General features: G+C 39.1%; 1 protein-coding gene across 2 annotated transcripts in view; it reads left to right on the top strand.

Annotated features, from left to right (window-relative positions):
• LOC149227408 (putative low-specificity L-threonine aldolase 2) overlaps positions 1-23,863 on the top strand; it is a 133,391-nt gene that overhangs the window by 75,808 nt on the left and 33,720 nt on the right. For both annotated transcript variants that reach the window (XM_089377778.1, XM_089377779.1), the window contains 4 exons: positions 12,945-13,056; positions 13,372-13,422; positions 13,718-13,789; positions 14,122-14,254. In XM_089377778.1, the coding sequence (XP_089233904.1) occupies positions 12,945-13,056; positions 13,372-13,422; positions 13,718-13,789; positions 14,122-14,254 (368 nt within the window). The remainder of the gene's footprint in view (positions 1-12,944; positions 13,057-13,371; positions 13,423-13,717; positions 13,790-14,121; positions 14,255-23,863) is intronic.

Below are 23,863 nucleotides of genomic sequence, written 5' to 3'. Positions count from 1 at the left end.
TCCTTAGATTGTTAGTAAGTGAAATATTGTTCTATTTCCACTGTTGTTTTATTCTATATTCCTAACATCCCTGAGGCTGGAATTCATGGGGTAAAGATCTAGTAAACCTCTGGATTTAGAGATGAAGTTTTCTTGTTTTTCATTAAATATCCATTTTGAAAAAGTTCTACATCAACAAAGTCTTTGACATGGCCCAACGTGCTATGCATATGCTCATACACCACCCCAACTAATCTGTATCTACAAACCGAATCATATTATAAATAGGTTTGGTGAACTTCAAAACATACCTAACCTGTGCCCAATACTGACTGTCAGGAATGGTGTCCTCTGCCTCTTGAAACTCGTGTCTATCAAATGTAGATGCAACCCTGTCTTTCAAACCTTGCAATGACTCATTTGGGACCGTGCTATCCAATGCCCCTGTTACCTTCAAAAGATGCTTGAAAGTGAGGTAATAGCTAGCAAATTTGGTCTTTGCAATCTCAAGTATCTCTAACTTAGAGTGATTGCAGAAAATGTTGTAAGTGTTTTATCATCCTCTTTCCTTTCTTGTACAATGCACCAATCCATATATGATTATGGTCCTTCCTCTTGATAACATCATGCATCAAGAGTTTCAATGTGTGAACCAAATGTGTGAACCAAACACCCTGACCAAGATATGTTAGGGTACATATCCTCAATGATTGCTTTATTTCCTTACAATAGTACCATTATCAATGATGACTCGAATCACATTGTAAGGCCCCAATCTCTTAAATGTTTTTAACTAAAGAGTTCTATAATATTTATACTAGTTTCTAAGTAGTCATAGGCTGAAAGGAATATGACACCACTATCAGACACACCAATAATATTTATTAATGCCTACCTTTAACATTTGTCCAACTATTAGATATAATGGATACCCATATTCGATCTAATCATTTGTATATTGTCCTTGAGAAAAATGGATTATGGCTCTTTCCTATCAAGTTCCATGGTTTTGTCTTTGTCATACCTAAGGATATTGTATACTTTAGGGGCACTATTGATGGTTTGTACCATGTAATGCCAATAGGGTGAACGAAGGACAACTGTATGTCACATGCATAAAGAATGTTGAAAACTGTTGCATCCACATCATCTGCACAACCTTGGGCAAGGAAATCTAATATTGTTTGACACCTTGAATGCACAAGTGAGAATTCAGTAGCATGGGGGGATATGGATCAGTCATTGAACATTCCATGTCATCCCAAAGTCTCAGATTCAACCCTTGACCTTTTGGATTTGTTTTGTGCTTCTTTCTCTTATTGCTTGTATTTGTTTCTATCTTTCATTGGCTCTTTATGACAAGTTTTGACTCCTATAGTCGTCTTTTCATTGCAGGGCATATTCCCATGGAGATGTATTTTCACATGGGTATATGAACCTATGTAAGTTATATTACAATTTGACATGCACATTTTGTGGTTCCGCCTCATTTCCCCCCTGCAAGCTTTGTCACATGTTTCCACAAGGCTGTTGAACTCTCTTTGTGTTTCTTTCCATCATCATTATCAATTTCATCAACCCCTTTCATTTTTTCCTCTTCTCCCATGTTAAAAGTTTGGCTAGCTCGGAAGGTATTTCCTAGAAAGGACAACCCACCAAAAGGGAGTTTGTTGGGTGATTTACCCAAAAGTGGGTTTTGGAACCCAATATGTGGGTTTAGGACCAAAAGAGAAATGATTATTTATTCTAAGGGTCAAGCGGCTAAAATCCTAGATCTAGAGGTTTCCTAAGTGACCCAAGAAAAAGGATAAATAGAGGAGGCCTAATGTGAGGTCACACATTGTGTGCAAGAGAGATGTAAGCTCTCTTGTGCTAAGAGAACCCTAGGAGGGCCGAGATTAGCTCATGAAGGCTGAGATCATCCCTAGAGAGAGGTCGTAGACCCTAAAGAAGGTGAAGAGCTAATGAGAGCAGCCGAAGTCTCTCAAGGCAAGGTCGAGGAGTTTTGAAACCTAACAAAGTTTTGTTCTGAGTATTGAAGAAGGGCCGAAGCGCTAGTTCTGTTGTTGCAAGTAGATTGTAAGGCTTCTAAGGCAGTTGGAAAGGGGCTGAGATCCCTCAGATCTATACATAGAAAAGGGTCGCAGGCTGGTTGGGTTGACCGCAGGGCTGTGGAAAAGCAGATTCAAAGTGCCGAGGCCTTGAGTTGAAGGCTGAGGCAAAGATCAACAACTTGTTGTGGGTTAGAAAAGGCTGCAGGGTGGTGAGGAGGCCTAGTATGGCCAAATGATGCTAGATTAGGTGAGCCAAGCTTCAGATCTGAAGGGCCAAATGTCATTAGAGTAAGCTAAGGGGCAAATCTAATTCTAAAGTTGTAGCAGAGGTCTAGGCTGAGATCCGAGAGCCTGGTTAAGGCAGATCTCAAGTATGAAATAGCTGAAAGACTGATTTGGGAGGTCGTGTGTCTGATATGGACAAAGGTGAAATTACCTAGTTCGGTTGTGCAGAATGCTAGGAACAGATCAAGGGTGATTTGGTGACCAAGTGAAGCCACTAAACTCGAGAAAGGGAAAATTTGAGATCAGTATGTATTCAGAAGTCTCTTCACAAACGTAGTTGTGAACATAATGTATTTTGAGGGCGCATATGCTGTAGTCTGAAGGACAAGATCCATTGTGAGGGTGTGATATTTTTTATGGGCTGATGTATAATGCATCTGAAGGAGAAAATACACTGTGAGCAGCTGATGGACAGGGGTATTTCTTTGTGGTCTAAGGAGGCAAAGGACTTGCCGGGTGTTAACACAAAAGTGTACTGAAAGGGCTGATCTAGAAGGGCTACAACAAGAAGTTAAGTTTTTATTCTTGTCTTTTTTTGTTGGGCAGATTGCAGATCTGAGGATACAGATTGCAAGCCCTAATTTGTATTCTGTGTATACTAGTACTAATGATCGAGGGCCATGATCCTTGGTATGGGAGCCCCATGATTCCTTTATTGATGGATTAATAAAATAATCAAGCTTTGGGCTTAGATCTACGTGTACTTAATTGATTTCACTGTTGAATATTTCCACTATGCAAAGTGCTAGAAGGTTGATGGTTCCTAGTGCGTTTGTGTGTGTGATTAGCTTTAGACTAGATCTAGGGCCCAAGGAAAAATTTCAACATGGTATCAAAGCTACTTTGAAGGCATGTGGATCAGAGTGGTATATCTCTGCAATATATACTCCTTGTCCATGTATTATATCTCTGACATTTTTGTGAACAAAGAGACGCGAAGATAGCTACAACAAAATGTGAACCATATAATGCAAGCTACAGAAAGATAGTTCCTATATGACATCCAAAAGTGCATATCATCTGTCATTTCTAAAAGACTCAAGGCCAATTGATAAGCATTCATACAAATGCAAGTTATAACACACGCTCCTATGAGCATGTGATGCAAATCAGTGTGGCTATATATATATAATCTGTGTGACAAAGTTTCTATGACATACAACAGAAGCGCAAAACAGCATGACAAAGATTGGAAGGTAAATTTATGACACCCGGCAACAAAACAAATGTCCAATATCCGAACACAAAATGGCAACATTTCTATGGCACTTGGAGCAAGGTACTATACGAAATTATGTGGCAGCATTTCAATTCTCTAATGACTGGATCATAGTTTGAATCAACTATACAATTTCTATTGTCAAATATATATATATATATACCTAAAACTTGAAAAACAAAGATCAAGCATAAAGAAGGTCAAAGTTTGTGACATGAGATCTGAAAGTGAATTTTTGTTCCTAAGACATCTCTCTCCTAATACGAGCTACAGACTTGTGACACTATCTATGTGATGCAGACTCATGGCAGTCTCTCTGATAACAATATCTCTATGATGCAAATCTGTAATAGATTTGTGATAAATCAAAGGAAGATTATGACACAGTTTGAAAGAAATGTGAGGACCCTGGATATCTATAGCAGGAAAGCTATGTACCAGAGGGATGCAAGACAATAATGTGTATTGTGGTCTAAAGCCAAAGAAATCAAAATTATGTGGTTCATCTAATAAATGAATACATTGCCAAGGCATCTCTCTTGAAGACAATCTTTCTAGAATTCACCTTTATGGCTCGTATCTTAGTTTAAAACTGAAATCTCTATGGAAGAACAATGATATGATAAATTTATGAAGCTAGTCCCTATGACACTAGTACATGTAGCAGCAAGGACCATATCAAGATCTCTGAAGCCTTATGAAGCATAAATACATAAAGAAACCACACTACTAAGACTCTTATACATAATGAATGATACCTCGAAGCCAAACTATCTTGGAGAACGAAGGACCGAGATCAATGAATGAAGACCTAGTTGGAAAAGTGAATTGAATGAGAAGTCATATTTTTGTAAGCAGCCTCTAGAAGTTACAATATAGTACGATACTCGAAAACAATAATGGAGTACAGATAAAATTTGCAGAGGTACGTATAATTACTGAATGTATTTCTTGTAAAGGGTCTTTAATCTTTATAAGATTCTTGATTTGTGATAAGTTTTAATGACTATATGACTTATAAGGTTGGTAGTCTTCTAGGGTTTCTATACCCTAGATTGAATTAACCTTAGAAGTTTAGGATTAAGCTAGAATACCTTTACCCTAACTATGTTGTTCACTCTAAGGAAACCATACCCTTTTGAGATATGAGATCTAGGGTTTGTATATTTTACAGATTTTTAGTATCTAGGGTTCATAATCCCTAGATGGGACTTGAATTTGAAAAACCTAGGAATAAATGTGTTGATTGTTAATGTACCTTGGACAATTGGTTTCCCATGGGTTAGTCTCTACCTAGGGAAAAGTGTCCAAAATAATTCTGCTCCTAAGTGTGACTTTATAAAGTGAAAGTGACTTTATAAGTGGTAAAGTCAATGTTAAATTATAAAGTGAAAAATGACTTTAGACATAAAGTACAATGTTGGTACTTTATTTAATGGGTGAGTTAAAAAATAGAAAATGAGAATTAAATGCAAATTTATTCTCATCCCTTGATTTAGATGAATTTGAGCCATTAGATCTTAGAGTTGCCCAAAAGTCATTTAGGGAAACAAAAGGGGGAAAAGAAAAGAGAGACTACATTCATTCTTCATGAGCAGGTTAGAGAAAGGAAGCTGAGAGCTAGAGAAAAGTTTTGAAGGAGAAATTTGTGGCAGCAAAGCTGAAGGAGTGATTTCTGGGCAAAGTTGGGCATGGAAATCAAGGCTTAGAAGACAACAGAAGGTACAGTATGAACAACATTGAATGTTGTGAGTTGCACGTCGTTCGAGAGAAGTTATTGAAAAAAAATGAAAAAAATTCGTACAGCCTATACAGCGGTATGGAAATCCGTATAGTCTGTACAGGATAGTCCGTACAGTCGTATCCGTACAGTACATATTTTTAGCTTCAAGTGGGCACGAAAATCGAGGCAAAGTGGGCACAGTTTTCAAGGAGTTTTGGGTTGAAGAGATAAGTTGTATTTTGCTGTTTTGTTTTGTCTGCAAATGTATTTTTCCTGAACTTGAAAGATAAATAAATTTGAAGAGCTCTCTAACAGGTTTTCCCCAAAGAAGATTGAAGGGGTTTTGCTTGGGTCTAAGTTGACCAAAAATCTATGTGTATTTTTATGTGTTATTGGTCTGGTTATGTCCTATTTTCAGCATGTGTTGACAGTCCCATGTGTTTTAATCTGAAAATTTCATTTCTAGAATTCTATATGTTGAATGTATGTTTATGGGAAAGGGCATTTAACTGAATGGGAGTGGTAAGGTGAAATTAAAACCGAGTTGGGATTGTTGGAAACTTTTTTTAGGCATCAAATTTCAACATGGTATCAGAACTATAGGCTGAAAATTGCAGTTTGAACAACAGACAGTAGTTTGGGACAACAAATAGTGGTTTGGACAACAAATTGAATTTTTGGACAACAAACTCAGTTTGGACAACAAATTGATATTTTGGGACAACAAGGTGAAATTTCACATAGACTGAACTTTTGGGACAACAAGGTGTGCTGGAAAGTTCATTTCTCCATTTTCTTGGTTTTGTAAATTTTGGACAGCAGTGATGGCCATGTTCTTAACGATAGAGGATAGATTGGATGGGATATCCAACTATGCCGCTTGGACGGAGAGAATGAGGATTGGGTAAGACTTCCAGATCAAAGTTTGCTAGTGTCAGAGAGAGCAGCGTAGAAGCTTCAACAAAGAGGAGGTTTCTGGTGTGACGCAGTTTTCTGCAGCAGTTTCTAGGGCAAAAAAACGGCAGAAGGAAGAAGAGAGACACTGTTGAGGGAATTCTTCCTTAGAGGACTTCCAACCAAGAAGTCTGAATTTTCATTTGCTGAGCAGCAGCAGGGAGCAAAAGATCTACTAACTCTAGCAGGGAGTGTGTAGGCCAACCCAGCAGCAGCGTAAAGGAGAGAGGAGGCAGTTCGACATTTCATTGGCAGAGATGGTAGCTAATGGGTTGCGAGATCAGGATTGGTTGGAGGGTGCATCCAACTATGTGATCTAGAAGGCAAGGATCTCATGCCTTCTGGATGAGCACGATCTCAAAACTTACGTTGACAGTGTGGTAGTTGTACCCACGGATCCAGATCTGCTCAAGAAGTACAAGGCTGAGATGGTGAAGGCCAAGAGGTTGATCCTCGACGGAGTGAGGGATCATGTAATGTGTCATGTTGCCGGCAAGGATATTGCTTGATAGATGTGAGAAGCTTTGGCCACGCTATACGAAGGATCTTCCGAGCAGCGGAAGATGTACTTGGAGCAGAAGATGAGATCCATGCAAATGCAGAAGGGGGAACACATTGATTCGTTCCTTACGAAGCTTCAGGAGATCCGAGACTCGTTGGCAGTTGTGGGGTCAACACCTCAGCCTACCGAGATGGTGAGGCCGACCCTAAATTTAGTCTCAGAAGAATGGCAAGTGTTTGTCTAGAGCATACTGGGTAGAGGGAGATTGCCAGATTGGAAAGGGATGTGAATTGCTCTTCAGCAGGAAGAGATGAGGAGAGACTTTGTCAAGTGCAAAATTGATAATAGCAGCAACAGCAGTGGGACGAAGCCAAAGGAGGAGGATGAGAATGCAACCCTCGCATCTAAGGGGCAACAGGAGCAGCGAAAGAAGAAGAAAGATGTTTCGAAGATCAAGTGCTTCCGATGTGGTGAACTTGGTCACTACGCTACATAGTGTCCTCTCAAGAAGGACAAGGATGAGAAGCATGATTCGAAGGCTGCATCCACACAGATCGAGGAGGAGGAGTTTGCCATGATTGCCTAGAGGTGGGGTGATATAGAATTGTAGTTCGAAAGAACTACAGATGGGCAGGATCCTTGAGGAGTCCACCTCTTGGATCAATACCTTGCTACGGGGGCCCAAATCAGAAGTAGCAAGATGAACCAGTGTCAGTTGATGCAGAGGAGTGTCAGAGTGATAGTTGCAGTAGCTAGGACCGCCAGAGACTGAGCAGCGCAGAGTAGAGTTGGCAGCATTGCAGTTGGCACAAAGCAGAGTCAGCAGTAGCGTAGAGGCTTCAAAGGGTCAACGCAAAAACTAGCAGCAATCAGAACTCCAGCAACAAATGCATCATACTGAACACCTGTTCAGTAATTTTGGATGCTTTTCCATTGCTGATGTAGTAGTAGCAACAGTTGGAGAAGTTTGTAGTGCATAGGCAGTATTGGCACTGGTAGTGCCAGTAGCAGCACAAATGCAGAACTTATGAGGGTTGCAGTACAAATGCAGTGTTGGCAGTGGCAGTGTCAGCAACAGTACAGATGTAGCATTTGCATAGTAGTTGATGGGTAGCGATGTTATACATCAGTAGCACAGAGGGAGATGTTACAGAGAAGTGTGATGCTTCAGCAGGTTGCATTATTAGAGCACATTCCTCGCTAAGATGGAGTGTTGATTTCTAGTAGGATCGGATGTGCTCTAAGCCTCAAAATATGCAGGGAGGTTTGGACACATGTATTCCACAATACCCATAAATCGTTTTGGGAAATTCCACCCTGGATCAGTTTTATTAAAATAATTAATTATTTTTAATGGGTGCCTAAGTCTAAACTTAGGGAATTAAAATAATTAAAAGGTATTAATCTAACTATGGGTGAAACTTCTAGAACAAGACGAGAATGAAGCCAAAATTATCTGATCCATTGATTAGAATCTAATTTGGGTCGTTGGTTCTCAACAAAAGGATTAAAAGAGGAGGTTTGATGGGCATTTGGAAAATACATCGAGTGGGAGATCTGAGATCGAATTTATGAAGAGAGCAGCGTAACAATTGCCAGAGAGAAGTTCGAAGTGATTTCTTGCACTGAGGGGCAGGGATAGTTCCGGTTGGAGATTTCCCCTGATCCGGGAATACTCAGTAGAGGAGGCAGAAAGAGATCTGGGAGAGGCAACATAGGCTGACACAAAGCCTTGAGGAGATCCATATTTTTGTCGGAGAGGTTGATTTTTGAAGTCAGAAGTCGGGGTGTGAGACCGGGAGGACAAAATCAAAGTCTCAGAGGCAAATCGATCAATAGAAGGGGTGATGCTGTCCCTAGAAGCTGTGACGCTAGGCCTGCGCGGTGACTGCATAGAGGCAGCAGGGACAAGCCATTTTGTGGCTGGATTAGTTGGGATCACTAGAGATAGTGTGAGGTATTTCTCACTAATCTTATGTCAGTGATATTCTCTGTATTGGATAGCTAGCAAGGCATCCAGAGATTCTATTCCGAAAACTACTGCTTAATAATACAAACCCTTAGCTGCTGCACCAATTTTCCCGCATTGGGTTTTTCCGGGGACATTTGTCCAAAAATAACTGTGTAATATGTTGTGTATTTCTTTCTTGCTCAGTGACTTGTTTCCACATATAATTTTAATTGGTGAAGGCTGCAGTGTATTAGTTTCGGTATTTGTTGTAGGAAACAGTAAATAATTTGTTTAGTAATTAACAAATAGAAGGAACTTAATCAATTGCTGCAGTAGAAATTTGGGCTTCCAGATTTTCACATTAGGAGAGAGATGTCTTAGGAACATAAATTCACTTTCAGATCTCATGTCACAAACTTTGACCTTCTTTATGCTTGATCTTCGTTTTTCAAGTTTTATATATATATATATATATATATATATATATATATATATTAGTCCATAGAACTTGTATAGTTGATTCAAACTATGATCAAGTCATTAGTGAACTTGAAATGATGCCACAAAATTTTGTATAGTACTTTGTTCCAAGTTCCATAGAAATGTTGCCATTATGTGTTCGGATATTGGACATTTGTTTTGTTGCTTGGTGTCATATATAAACCTTCCAATCTTTGTCATGCTGTTTTGCGCTTCTGTTGCATGCCGTAGAAACTTTTGTCACGGATATCTATATATATATATATATATATATATATATATAGATATTGCCACAGTGATTTTCATCACATGCTCACATGAGCTTGTGTTAGAACTTGCATTTGTATGAATTTGTATCACTTGGCCTCGAGTCTTTTAGAAATGACAGATGATATACACTTATGTAGTTTGCATTATATGGTTCACATTTTCTTGTAGCTATCTTCAAGTCTTTTTGTTCACAAAAATTCCACAGAGATATAATACTTGGAGGAGTATATATCGCAGAGATATACCACAGGATACAAATGCTAACACATGTTTGTATATTGAATTTTGATCTATTGTTACTATAGAGATTTTTCATATCAGAGATCTGACCTTTCAGAAAAAGAGTATGTTACAGATCTCCGTATTCCCTTTCTTGAGCTCGGATAGGTGCTTCACACAGAATCTGTGAATTCGAATGTCTCAGTCCTTGACTACTGTGTCTTGATGCCTTTGCTCCTTTTTGACATCTTTAGGGCTTCACCAACAGTGCTTCTATCTTTAAGTCTTCTTCTCTAGAGAGATGCATATCTTCAGTTAAGCCAATAAGATGTGATCTTCAATCAGCCTTCCCTCCACCTTAGCTTTGATACCATGTTGAGAAATTAATGTATATAGAAATTAGGGTATTGATTCCTCTTTTCTTGATTATTATTTGTGATATGTGTTGGCCTTTAATACTTTATTATTTCTTCTTTCATCAAGCAGTTACCAAATCATAAGTGTATGAAGATCACAAGAACAAAAGACACAAGATGTAGGCTCTCAGCCAGGGCAAAACCCCTCTCCCAGGGGAAAACCCAGTCAAACTCTTCTTATTATAGAACCAAATCAAAATGAGACATCCAAGACCTCTAGACCCAGACCAATGTTAATCACCAAGTCAGCCCTTCAACAATTCCTCTTTCTAGTAAAAAAAAAGGTCAATGAAAGTCAAGTTTCTGCAATTTGGTCAAATCAGAATTTTGGCTCCCTGTAATTTTCAGTCCTGCAATTTTCGGTCTCTAGCAGAATTTCAGAAACCCTTGCTTCACACGTGTGAGAGATTCCAAGCATAAAAATCAGTTTTTTGTCCTTTTGACATTTCTTCTTTCTGACTTTCTTTCTTCTTCTTATTGCAGATCGAATGAGTGAGTGACAAGGAGGTCAAATTCATCATCTATATGTAGCCTTCTTCAATGGTTGAATAGGCCTCTTCTAGGCCAACTTCTCTTGGGCAAGGCTGACTTGGTGATGGAGGTCATTTAGACTATCTTGACACAAAAATAATTTTTCTTTTATGACACAAGTGCCCAAGAAGGGTCTTATACATATAATAAGTACTCTTTTGACTCAAGTAAACCCTAGGTGCATGAAGAACATGCTTGACCTAGTTGAAAAATAAAAAGGAGCATGAAACCCATGCCTCAAAAATAATTTTCTTTTAGTTCTTTTTCATTTTTACAACAAATATAAATGATACAAATGCAATAACAATCATGAAGACCGAACATAGTTACGTTTCTCGATAGTATGGTCATGAGTATGCAAGGAAAGTCATGGAGCTGGAAGCATGTAGGAAATACCTTCCTGACTAAGAGGGAGTGTTAGAAGTTTGGGTAGCTCGGAAGGTATTTCCAACAGAGGACAAACCACCAAAAAGGAGTTTGTTGTGCGATTTACCCAAAAGTGGGGTTTTGGACCCAAGATGTGGGTTTAGGACCAAAAGAGAAATTATTATTTACTCTAAGGGTCAAGAGGCTAAAACCCTAGGTCTAGAGGTTTCCTAAGTGACCCAAAGGAAAGGATAAATAGAGGAGGTGTAAGGTGAGGTTACACATTGTGTGCAAGAAAGATGTAAGCTCTCTTGTGTTAAGAGAGCTCTATGAGGGCTGAGACCAGCTTATGAAGGCCGAGATCATCCCTAGAGAGAGGCCGCTGACCATAAAGAAGGTGAAGAGCTAATGAGAGCAGTCTATATCTGCTAAGGCAAGGTTGAGGAGGTCTGAAACCCAACAGAGTTCTGTTTTGAGTATTTATATTTAGCTATTTATTGTTTATGATTTAATATCTTTCTTGAATTTATGCCATACCTCTGTAGTGAATCAGACTGCTGATATTTAGGCTTCTGTTTTAGTCAGACAATCCTCCTGGTATGCTGATATTTTATTTTTATAACTGCAACAGTGATGATTCTTCTCTTTAATATTCCACCATGAACTGGATATTTTTATTTTAACTTAGTAGGTTAAACTTAGTAGAACATGCTTGAAATAGTTGACAAATAAAAAGGAGCATGAAACCCATGCTTCAAAAATAATTTTATTTTACTTCTTTTTTATTTTTACAATATATATAAATGATACAAATACAATAACAATTATGAAGACCGAGCATAGTTAGATTTCTTAACAGGATGGTCATGCATATGCAAGGAAAGTCATGGAGCTGGAAGTGTGAAGGAAATACCTTCCTGACTAAGAGGGAGTGTTAGAAGTCTGGGTAGCTCAGAAGGTATTTCCGAGAGAGTACAACCCACCAAAAAGGAGCTTGTTGGCCGATTTACCCAAAAGTGGGGTTTTGGACCCAAGATGTGGGTTTAGGACCAAAAGAGAAACTATTATTTATTCTAAGCGTCAAGAGGCTAAAACCCTAGATCTAGAGGTTTCCTAAGTGACCCAAGGAAAAGGATAAATAGAGGAGGTGTAAGGTGAGGTCACACATTATGTGCAAGAAATATTTAAGCTCTCTTGTGCTAAGAGAGCCCTAGGAGGGCCAAGATCAGCTCATGAAGCCTGAGATCATCCCTAGAGAGAGGCCGCTGACCATAAAGAAGGTGAAGAGCTAATGAGAGTAGTCGAAGTCTGCTAAGGCAAGGTTGAGGAGGTCTGAAACCCAACAGAGTTGTGTTTTGAGTATTTATATTTAGCTATTTATTGTTTATGATTTAATATCTTTCTTGAATTTATGCCATACCTCTGTAGTGAATCAGACTGCTGATATTTAGGCTTCTGTTTTAGTCAGACAATCCTCCTGGTATGCTGATATTTTATTTTTATAACTGCAACAATGATGATTCTTCTCTTTAATATTCCACCATGAACTGGATATTTTTATTTTAGCTTATTAGGTTAAACTTAGTAGAACATGCTTGACATAGTTGACAAATAAAAAGGATTGTGAAATCCATGCTTCAAAAATAATTTTCTTTTACTTCTTTTTCATTTTTACAATAAATATAAATGATACAAATACAATAACAATTATGAAGTTTTCATTTTTACAATAAATATAAATGATACAAATACAATAACAATTATGAAGACCGAGCAGTCGAAGTCTGCTAACGCAAGGTTGAGGAGGTCTGAAACCCAACAGAGTTGTGTTTTGAGTATTTATATTTAGCTATTTATTGTTTATGATTTAATATCTTTCTTGAATTTATGCCATACCTCTGTAGTGAATCATACTGCTGATATTTAGGCTTCTGATATTTTTATTTTAGCTTAGTAGTTTAAAGTGATTTTTCTGTGTCTTCTATGATTGTGCAGTTCTGGTGGCAGATGCATTACGGCAGATTATACAGACAAGTTAGGGGAATTAGCTAAGTCATATGGATTAAAACTTCATGTAGATGGAGCTCGCATATTTAATGCTTCCACGGTAAGTAATTCATATAAATATTCAATTTAAATTGCATCCTTGAGCTAGCAAGTCTAGAGCATGTAGGGGAGACCTAGCATTTTTTGTGTCACAAACGTTGCATTTGTGATATAATTCTAATTTAAAACTTGTATCCAGAAAAATTATTGATTCTTTAATAGTGAATTTCAATGTTGTAAGCACAAGTAGAACCTATGAATTCTCTGTTTGATAAACTAGTTTGGCTGTGATAAGTGAAATGCCCTTCGAGGTATGTAGAACTTATTTGTTTTAATACAAATACTGGTTTCTAATACCACAATGTTTTTTTTTCAGGCATTGGGGGTTCCTGTTAGTCAGCTTGTTAGTGCTGCTGATTCTGTTTCGGTATATTCTGCTCAAATATTTTTCTTGGTCTATGTTTTCGATATTTTGAGATCTTGGTTTTAATATAGTCGGTTTTTCCTCTTTGTTGCCTTAGGTTGGTGACTTTATTTTTCAGAAGATTTTAGTATAATTTCATTTTGTTATCTATGATTATTATAATGTTCCTATCTAGTTTATGCTTTCCAGAATAGGAACTTTCAAGTTCTAGGATAACATTACCTAATATTGTTGCCTTGTTCCTGAAGGAAATGTTTTGGATACATCGACAATCTGATAGCTATATGTCATGATGCAGGTGTGCTTGTCAAAGGGCTTGGGAGCTCCAGTTGGATCTGTTATCGTGGGTTCACAAGCATTCATTGAAAAGGTTGGTGTTTCAACATTCTAACATTTCAAAGTAACAATAGATAAGGTCATTACTGATTTATGCATCACGCAGAAGGTTTTTTTTAACCATCTGGGCTCTATGTGAGTTTTTCTTTGTTTTAGAAGTTAAATATTAAATTTCAATGACCCAGGTTCAAACCCCAGTGGGCATAGTCCTAGATTATAAGCTGGCTGGATTTGATGGGTTTCAACTTTCATAAGCAGTATTGATTAATAAAAAAATATTAGTTCTTGATAACATTATGGGAAGTGTTGGAAATTTTTACCTGCTGCATCTTGCAAGTTTAAGAATATTCATGTTGTCTTGTGTAGGCTAAGAGGCTTAGGAAGACTTTAGGTGGGGGGATGAGACAAGTTGGAGTATTGTGTGCTGCTGGCCTTGTTGCATTGCATGATATGGTTGGTCGGCTTAAAGATGACCATCATAAGTGTCGTATTTTAGCTGGTAATTTTTGAGCTCCCTTCTTTGAAATTCACGTAACAAAAACATAAATGTAAAATTGAAAGTAATGTGGAACCTTTGTGATATTTTGAGAAAGCAAGCATATTGAATTATGATTGGTTCTGTTTGGGATGGGGCAAGTTTTGAAAAGAGGGATTAGGAAGTAACACATGCCTCTTTTTATCCATTTTCTTTGGAAAGATTTGTGCGTAAGCTGGTTGCCTCCAAATTTTTCCTAACTTCACTTAATATTCGATTTATAAAAACTCTTATTTTCCTTATCAGATGAGTTAATACTACCATGGGGTTAAGTTACCTATTATTATTGTCTCATTATTTGCATATTTCCTTGTTGGCTAGTAATAACTTTTGTACGTCACCCTGTTATATTCTAGGGAATTCCCCCTTGTGCCTCTATTTCCTTTTCTTTCTTTGCTAATAGATAGCAAATGTTTACTTATTTACAAGATTCAGTGGTTGTTACTTATTTCACTTTCTGAAAATTCTGTTATATTAGTCATATTGTGCTTCCAAGCTGTATGTGATATTACACCTTTAATTTAGTCATTTATTATGGAAAGAAAAGCCATCAACAACCTCATTGTTTGTTGATAACAAAGCTTTGCTTTATTTAGTATCTTCCTTGTCAAAAGACAAACCTCTATCTTTTCTGTTGTTCATCCTAATCCATAGTTATAGGTTCTAAGTTCTAACCAATATTTTATAGATTGCTTTCCCATATTAGAGTCTCATAAAGAAAATAAACTAGTTCTTACAGAGTTAGGGTGAATGTACACCTATTCAATCTCTATGGCTGTGATGATCAAGTCTAGTATAGTTTTCATAGTATATGGCCTCCCATTCAGAGGAAGAACTATATTGCTAGGGACACCTTCCATGAATTTCCCCCTTAAATTCAGTCCTATATCTTCATGTATTTGTGTTAATTTTTTAATACTATATCTGATTTAATAATCTCAGAAATTTATTTTATACCCTGAAAATTCTATTCACCTCAATAAATTAAATTTTCTGAAAACTGTTGAATAAAAAATATAATAGCTTTGTTGCTGCAAAAACTATCAGGCCTTGTAAATAGGAAAGAGCTAGAGGGCACAACAACAACCTGGGACAGAGGCCCACTGTCACCACAACCTACGTCCCCTTCTCTTCTCGGATTTTCAATGACGGGAGGAGTCCCAATATTCCTCACTTGTGATAGATGTGTCTAGGATAGATTTGAAGTGAGGCAAGGTGGCTCATTCAATGGAAAGGTTCAATGAAAGTGCGAGCTTTGGGAGAAGCTAGGAAGACTTTCCAAGAAAAACTCCCTGAAAGGAAAACTACATGAGACCTAGGGTTGAGATATGTGGCAATATAGGAGTTATCCAAGGTCATGGTAGACAAGAGAAAAGTCTATAAATGATATACTTCAACAAGTACTAAGGCACAAGCCTTTGAAGAATCCCCAAGTTGAAGGATTAGCACCTAGGGTTCCCTCTTGATGTGATGGCTAGGGCATCAAATTTTGAGAAAATCCCACCATTGGAATTTGTTCAAAACTTGTGGATGCCTAGAGGAGACAAGAAGGAAGAGATCTATTGAAGAGAAATTCAAAATTTCCTCCTCTATTGGAATTCACACCAAGCCCTAGAGAGGCCTCCCTATCCTTAAAGGGACGAAGAAGAAGATGATAAGAAGGTGAAGGAAGAATGGTTTTTCTACTATAATGTGATCACCAAGGGTCTAAGACCCAATCCCTGCCTATTTGGAGAATTGGAGTCAAGGATAAACCAAGAAATGGCAATTCGCTCTTCAAGGAGGCCTAAAGAAGCAACTTCGCTATCTATGGATGCAACTTCACGACAACTTTAGACTTTTTTACTTCGATGACACTTATTATTGGTTTTCAAGGAATGCAAATGCAAATAACCCTCTAGGAACATTCATTCATTCATTATCTTATGAGTAACGCATGGCAACTTTAGACTTTTATACTTCGATGACACTTATTATCAGTTTGCAAGGAATGCAAATGCAAATAATCCTCTAGGAACATTCATTCATTCATCATCTTATGAGTAACACATGCAAAATTTTTCAATAGTTTCAATGCATTGAACAATTCTTCATGAATTAGGCCACATTAATAATAATAACCATAAGACAAATTCCATGCATTAGACATTCATTAGATCTGAAATATAGCATTAAAAGGCACTTACAAGACAATGAAGAATATATCCATCCACAAAAATGCCAAAATGAAGCTCCAAGAATGATCGCGAAATTATCCAAACATCATAGTTCATCAATAACATCCAAATTCGTCCTCTCACTACAGGTCGGAAATTCTCAAGAGAGAGATTGAAGATCCAAGTGATAATGATTAGAATGACGCTAGGCCTCATCTATTTATACATGACCTATGAGTTCAAAAATGGAAAGACAAAGCCCCTCCTATTCCTAAAATGTTTAGTAACCTTCCCATGGTTACAAGCCAACCATGATAGCTCAAAATGTAAATCGAATAAGCCTTCTTAGGCTCATGCTAGGCTGATGTGGAGGCCCAGAAGGGCAGCGTTGAGGCCTCATGGGCCAAGGATGAGAGTGAGGGCCTCCAAAATAATGAATAAGAGGGGGATGCCCTCCAAATGTTGCAAAACATCTCCAAACCCCAATTTGGGATTTGTGGGCCCCAAATGGGTCTCCAAATGGCTAGAAGATGACACTTGCCCTCCCATGTGTTAGAAAATCAAAAAGGCAGAAAGATTTTCTTGTATTGACAACTACTTGTTAAATTATGTAAGGGCCACATTGTTCTTTGCTTTAGATAATTGCATTTCATCATTTCAGGTTACATTCACCCCATAAAATTTAAGCATCATTAGCAATTATATAGAAAGAACAATGATATCATAGCAACAGAATATAAAAGATCACAAGAAGAAAAACATGCACAGAGAGGACACCAATATTTGGTCAGAGACCAGGGCAAAACCCCACAAGGAGGAAAACTCACTGCAAATTCTTCTTCTTCTATTAGATTGCAATAGAAAGTTCAACAAAGAGATACAAACTGAAAATATGATCATAAGGCTGCTCAGGACCTGTTACCGCTCAAACTAGCAGAGGGCCTAAAAGGGGATCCATAAAGGGAAAATGCTAGCCAAGGGCAACAAATGGAGACTTAGCCCACTGTATCCTCAGCTAAGGCTCCCTTCTATTTACAGACTTTCACCAATGGGAGGAGACCCGATATGTATGGAGTCACCAATGAAGGATAATTCAATGAATGGATGTGAGTGACCCAAATAATCCTTTTCCCAGAAGAGTCTGAAGAATGGAACTTGCTTGCTTTCTAAGCAAGGTACTATGTATTCTAGGGAAAGGAAGAGAGGATTTGAGGGTTAAGTTTATAGAATAAGACTTGTGAAGGAGTTCCCCAATCTCTAAAATCCTTGTTAGAATTGGTATTCCGGATGGTTCCTAAAGATTGGTCTTTTAGAGGAGTGGGACCACACGAGGCCAAGTGGACCCAGTCTAGGGTATGAGGAAAGAATTTAGCAAACAATGATATTCTTACCCTAGACAAGGTGGGGAAGGATCAAAGAAAGTATTTTCACTTGAGGATGTTGTTTTGACCCTATGATGTACTAGCCTTGGGCATGGCAGGGCAAGTTTTGATCCCGGCGCTAGGGCTTGGCTTTTCTCCCAACTGCACCGTTGGAATTGCTTCAAAATTGGAGGACAGCGAGAGGAAATGCCAATGCGGGAGACCCTAGGAGATCGACTTTTTATGTTGGATAGCTTGTCGGGAAATTGATGCCCTAGGTACCCCCACTTGGCTAGACCTATAAGGAGGTAAAAGAATATGATTTTTAGTGACCACCCTTGGTAGATTAGTGCCTTAATCTTTGGGAGAATGGAGTCTATGATGAATATGAGTAGGATTTCTTGATTCCCCAGTCAAGGAGGCCTCAAGATCACTTCCCTTGCCTTCTAGGTTAAGAAGAAGCAACCTTGCAGCTACCATCTAGCTCATTGTGCCATTTCTCTGCCACCTAAGTCAGCCATGTGGTCCCTCGCCCATCTTCCATGATCATATGTTTGAAGGTGGGCCTCCCGAATCTAAAGGTATGCCTTGTCATTTTGAAATTGAGTATTGTAGTTTGCTTATCATGGACACTTTTGGGCATGGATTAATGGGGGGATTCGGTGGAAAGAATGGGCTAGGTCTGTGCTTCTGTCCCCTAGACCCCTTTTAGGAATTAACCTTGGATTCTAGTCCTGTGGGATCTCTTTTATTGACCATTTGGTTCCAGGGATGGTATTTCACGGGAAACCTTGATTTTGGTTGTGTGGTCCCACTCCCTTATCCACTTATATTACCCTCTTTCCATCCATTATTGCCCCATTCATCATATTTCCCACCTGGGTCCACATCCCTCCATCGGGTCCACATAGGGTTAACTTGCCCCTTCCCCTTTGCCCACACCTTGGGTCATTGGCCTGGGCCTTGGAATGAAGCCTGAAGGTTGATGCAACTAAAAAGAAAGTTAAAGGCATATATGGCCACATTCAACAGGAAAAGTACCACAAAATGCAAAAGATGGTTGGGACAAAAACATTTAGTACGTGGGCAAAAGCCAATACATGAGTTCTACCCCATCATCGTGGCCATCACCCTGGTTCTTACAACTTCTATGAGCCTTCTTCATCATATAGGAACCCATGATTGTCCCAACGCCTAGTGGGCGATGAACCGCCCCACCTTAAAAAGGGGATTCCATTGCTATATCTTACACATCATGCTCTAACCCCATGAGCCTTGAGCAGTTAATCATAGAAAATCATAAAAAAGCAAAAGGCATATAAAGAAGGGTGGAAAAATCAAGGCGAGGCACCTCATGTACCACGATTGCTCCCTCCTACACATTATAAAACCAAGTGTGGGCTTCCCTCTTATTAGCTACCCTTGTACCCTAGCATGTGACCCAGGGCTGCCCCTTCTCATCCCCTACTTCATCCACATATTTGTCACATGCCACCACCTTTTGACGGATGTACCTTGACTATATTATCCCCTTTAGAGGTAGAAACCACTTGATAGGATACTTGGTTAACCCCATTAGGAGTTTAGGAAACATTGGTACACCCCAAAGCCCATTATGGAAGGGCAGGACATTATGAAGTCCCCACCTATGGTCCATGACTACGTAAGCTCATTAACTCGATGTTTTTGATGACTTGTTGTACTCGAAGGCTAGGGGACACATTGGATCTTGTACAGGATTGCAAATGGTTTCCATTTGGGTTTGGTCTCCCTATACGGGGTCCTAATTCTCCATAGGGTTACATTGGCACATATAGGGTGAGTGTTGAGAGCTATGGGCCTCCATAGTAGCACATTGCACTTCATGGATCCCCACATCCATTCAAAGATTGCTCGTGGTTCACTTATTGGATGAGGAGGATGCACCTGATCCATCATGCCCAGCTGGCCCCAGATCTACACCATACACTTGGCAAATGATCCAAGACTTGTACGATGATGTGGCATCACCTACATTATCATCCTAGCCCTTGCAGGCAACCTACAGGCATCTTCGATTTGTTTGGAGACCCATGAGGACACTTGTGTGCCCCCACATGTCATTTGGAGCACCATAGGTTATTACAAGGGGCCAACCCCTTGTCCACTGCTTTTGAGGGTCCTATTCTTCATTGTGGCACCCATGGACCTCATTAGGCCTCTTAGAGGGCCCTACGACATGGATGGATTATTATTTGACCTCTTGAGAGGCTTACCTTTTCATTTATTAGCTATTTTGGTGGGCTTGTCACTAAAAGTTGTATTATTAGCACATTATTTTATTTTTGGGGTTATGTAGGCCAAGGAGGCTAATTCGAACTCCTAAGATTTGTATAAATACAAGTGAGGTGAGATTGTTTCTCATCATCACTTTGGATTGAATATCTCTCTTTTTTAGAAGAATTTTACATTTTTTTCCAGAGGATGAATTGGAGCATTTATGGATGAATTTTGATGTATGGTTATTGGTCTATCTTCTCTTGGAGCTTCTCTATTGTCATTTGTGAATGGTTGGATATACTCTATTGCATGTAAGTACGAAATTTTGTTGTTATTCTTGTTATTTTTGTCATATATGTTGGATTGGGATTTTCGTTGTTTTAGGGCTAATTGTTGCATGCAAGTTATTGCTTAATATTGTGGGATTGTCTTTATTATAACGTTCTCTCCATGTATAAGCCATGTAGTGTGAGTGAAATCTCTTAGGGGTAAAATCTGAACTTGATAAGCCATTCCTCTTGTGCATTTGAAGTATAAAAGCTGCAAGATTGCTTTCACTTGACCTAGAGGGTCTGTGAAGTAATTTTGAGGCCTCCTTCACTGGGAACCAAGAAATCTTACACATAGTTAACATAGACTCCATTCTCCCAAGGATTAAGGCACTTATCTACCAAGGGTGGTCACCAAAACTCTTATTCTTTCACCTTCTCCCAAGTCTAGCCACATTGGGGTGCCTACGGCATCAATTTCTTGACAAACTAGCCACTGAAAAAATTCTATCTCCCTAGGTGGCCTACGCTGACCTTTCCTCTAGCCCTCCTCCTAATTTGAAGACATTTCGACGGTGGAATTGGGAGAAAAGCCAAGCCCTAGCTCCAGGACCAAAACTTGCCCTGCCATCCCCAAGGCTAGCACTTCCCAGGGTCAAACCAACATCTTTGAGTAATTACATTTTCTTTTATCCTCTCTCCACCTTTTCTAGGGTAAGAATATCTTTGTTTTCTACATTCCTTCTTCGTACCCTAGACTGGGTTCACTTGGTCCCGTATGGTCCCACTCCTTTCAAAGATCATTCTTCAAGAACCATTCGGGATACTGATTCTAACAAGGATTTTAGGGATTGGGAAACTCCTTCACGCATCTTATCCCATAAATCTAACCTTCAAATCCCCTCTTGCTTCCCTAGATTCCCTGGTACCTTGCTTATAAAGAAAGCAATCTTTATCCTTGAAATTCTGGGAAATGGTTAGTTGGGTCACTCATATCCATTGACGTATCCTTCATTAGTGACTCCACACATACCGAGTCTCCTCCCATCGATGAAAGTCTGTAAATAGAAGGGATCCTTAGCTGAGGTGACAGTGGACTAAGACTCCATTTGTTGCCCTTGGCCTAGCATTTCCCCTTAGGTCCCTTGCTAGTTTGAGCTATAACATTTTAGTGTTGTTGCCGAGGAGGAAGCAGGTCTGCCTCCCTAGTGAATCAACGAGGAGTTGATTTATTAACGACATTTATAGATATTCCTTGATTGTCCAATCCCTTAGTTTACTTGAAGGCGACAACGTTCTTCCTTTAACTAGGGCTACTGCAAAAAGGGGAAAGCGAACTCCATCACCTGTTGGAACCTCCCTTTTCCCCGAATTCGAGAAAGTCAGTGATACATCTCCAGAAATGACATCTACTTCAAGCACTGACTCCGAAAGGGATCAACCCAAAATGACCAAAAGTGAAAGACACTTGTTTAGTGTCTTTGCCCCTTTGAAATTGAGTAACAATCCCAAGCCATTACCTGAAAAATTTAATTGATGGTTGCCCAAATTCAAGGGGGATGCTACTTGGACTACCCATGGTTTTATTGAAGAATTCTATTGGCAGTTGTCCCCTAGATTGATACTTGATGAAGATAGGATCATGATGATTTTTGCCTTATCACTTGAGGGACAAGCAAGAGATTGGTATCTTAGGCTTCCCCCTGGGTGCATAAAGAACTCTGATGAATTTGAGGAACTATTCATGAAAAGGTGGTCATGCAATGCCCAAGGGACCTTCAACATTGAAAAGTTCTACCAAATAACCAAGGGAAGGGAAGATGTGCAAGAATTCATTCAAAAGTTTGATAGGGTAGTCAAAGATATACCTGATCATTTGAGGCCATCTGAAGCCAACATTCTTGACAAATTCATGAAGGCCGTGGGTGGCCACCTCACCTATGTGTTGAGGGATAAAAAAGCATCCACTTTGGCCAAGGCTAAGGAAATGGTGATGGAAGTTGAAGAAAACTTGCGAATTTCAAAGGTTGATATCAATGACCACCCTAGAGCCAAATTTGAAACCAAGAAGGAGAAGTCCAAAGATCAACATGAAGAAACTCTCCTTGCTATTCTCAAAAAGGTGGAAAGGTTCACCAAAGAAGCCAATGCACGTGATAGGGTTATCATGAATAAAATCACCGCTTTAGAAAGAGCCAAAAAATCGAGTTACATCCCTAAAGGAAAGCCTTTAACCAAAAAACAAAATGAAGAAGATAGGCCGAGCTCTTCTCAAATCCCAAACACATTGGCCCCAACTAATGCTGTTGAGCCAAATTCTTCATCTGATGATGAGGAGAGTGAAGAGGATGAAAGTGAGGATGAGCAAGCCATTCTTGTGGAAGCTGATGTCTTCAACATTTTGCTAGGAGGATCATACACGTATCCTCCCATTAGTGAGGTCACCCTTAAGGAAGAAAAGGAAGAATCCATTGTTAATGCCGATAGCCAGGGAAGATTCAAAGGGGTCCAATATTCCCGAAAGGAAAAGGACAAAGACCCCTTACCTCCTAAGGAATCACCTAAGGAAGATCCATCACCTAAGCAAGCCCCTCCTAAAGAGTCCATCCCCAAAGTTCCTCCCAAGAAGAATCCTCCAACAAAGGTCAATCAAAAAAAGGATCCTCCTAGGAAAGAATACAGGAAGAAGGAAAAGGGGAAGGAAGTTAAACTTGACATCGACATAGGGGCTGTCATGGGAAAGATGACTATACTTGTTCCCCTAAAGGAAATTGCTAATCTTCCCAAGTAACAACAACAACTTAAGACATCCCTTGGAATTCAAGGTGAGGAAATACTTGAAGAAATGCAAAACATTCACATCCCTGATCGAAACCCAGGGCATAAACCTTTCTTGCTCACTTTGGCTATCAATGACCTCTTCTTACACAATTGTATGTTAGATTCCGGTGCTTCCGCCAATATCATGCCTTTGACTGTTATGAAGCAATTGGGTCTCAACATCACTCGACCATATAAAAAGGTGTGTGGTTTTAATTCCAAACCTGTGGAAGTAGAAGGCATCATCAAAGATCTTAAGGTCTCTTTAGCTAGGAATCCGATATATCCCTCCTCATGGATGTTATTGTCATTGATATACCTGATGTGTGGGGGATGTTGTTATCCCGGAAATGGGGAGCTACCGTTGGGGGCATGTTCAAATGGATTTATCATACGCAACCATCCCCCAATCCGATGGCACCCCTTTTATCCTTTATAGGGAACTTGCTTATTCGCCGCATGTGATCAAGCCTGGACCATATTATGAGCCATGTTGTGAAAATTCCTAAACCCAGAATCCTATGCCCTACTGCAACAAATTATGTTACTTCTCCTACTTGTTAATCCATATTTACTGTGTTCTACAGTAAATATCGAAATAAATACAACTGCATTATTCACTATTTAAAAATAATATGCTGAAATGAGAAACTGAACAAGAAAGAGATACAACACACATCTACACAAATATTTTTGGACAAATGTCCC

The sequence above is a fragment of the Pinus tabuliformis genome, chromosome J, assembly GCF_031772625.1.
Source record: "Pinus tabuliformis cultivar Carrire ecotype Pingquan chromosome J, CPIR1, whole genome shotgun sequence".
Lineage (NCBI taxonomy): Eukaryota > Viridiplantae > Streptophyta > Pinopsida > Pinales > Pinaceae > Pinus > Pinus tabuliformis.
Note: the sequence above shows the minus strand (reverse complement) of the source record. Positions and strands in the feature narration are given on the sequence as shown.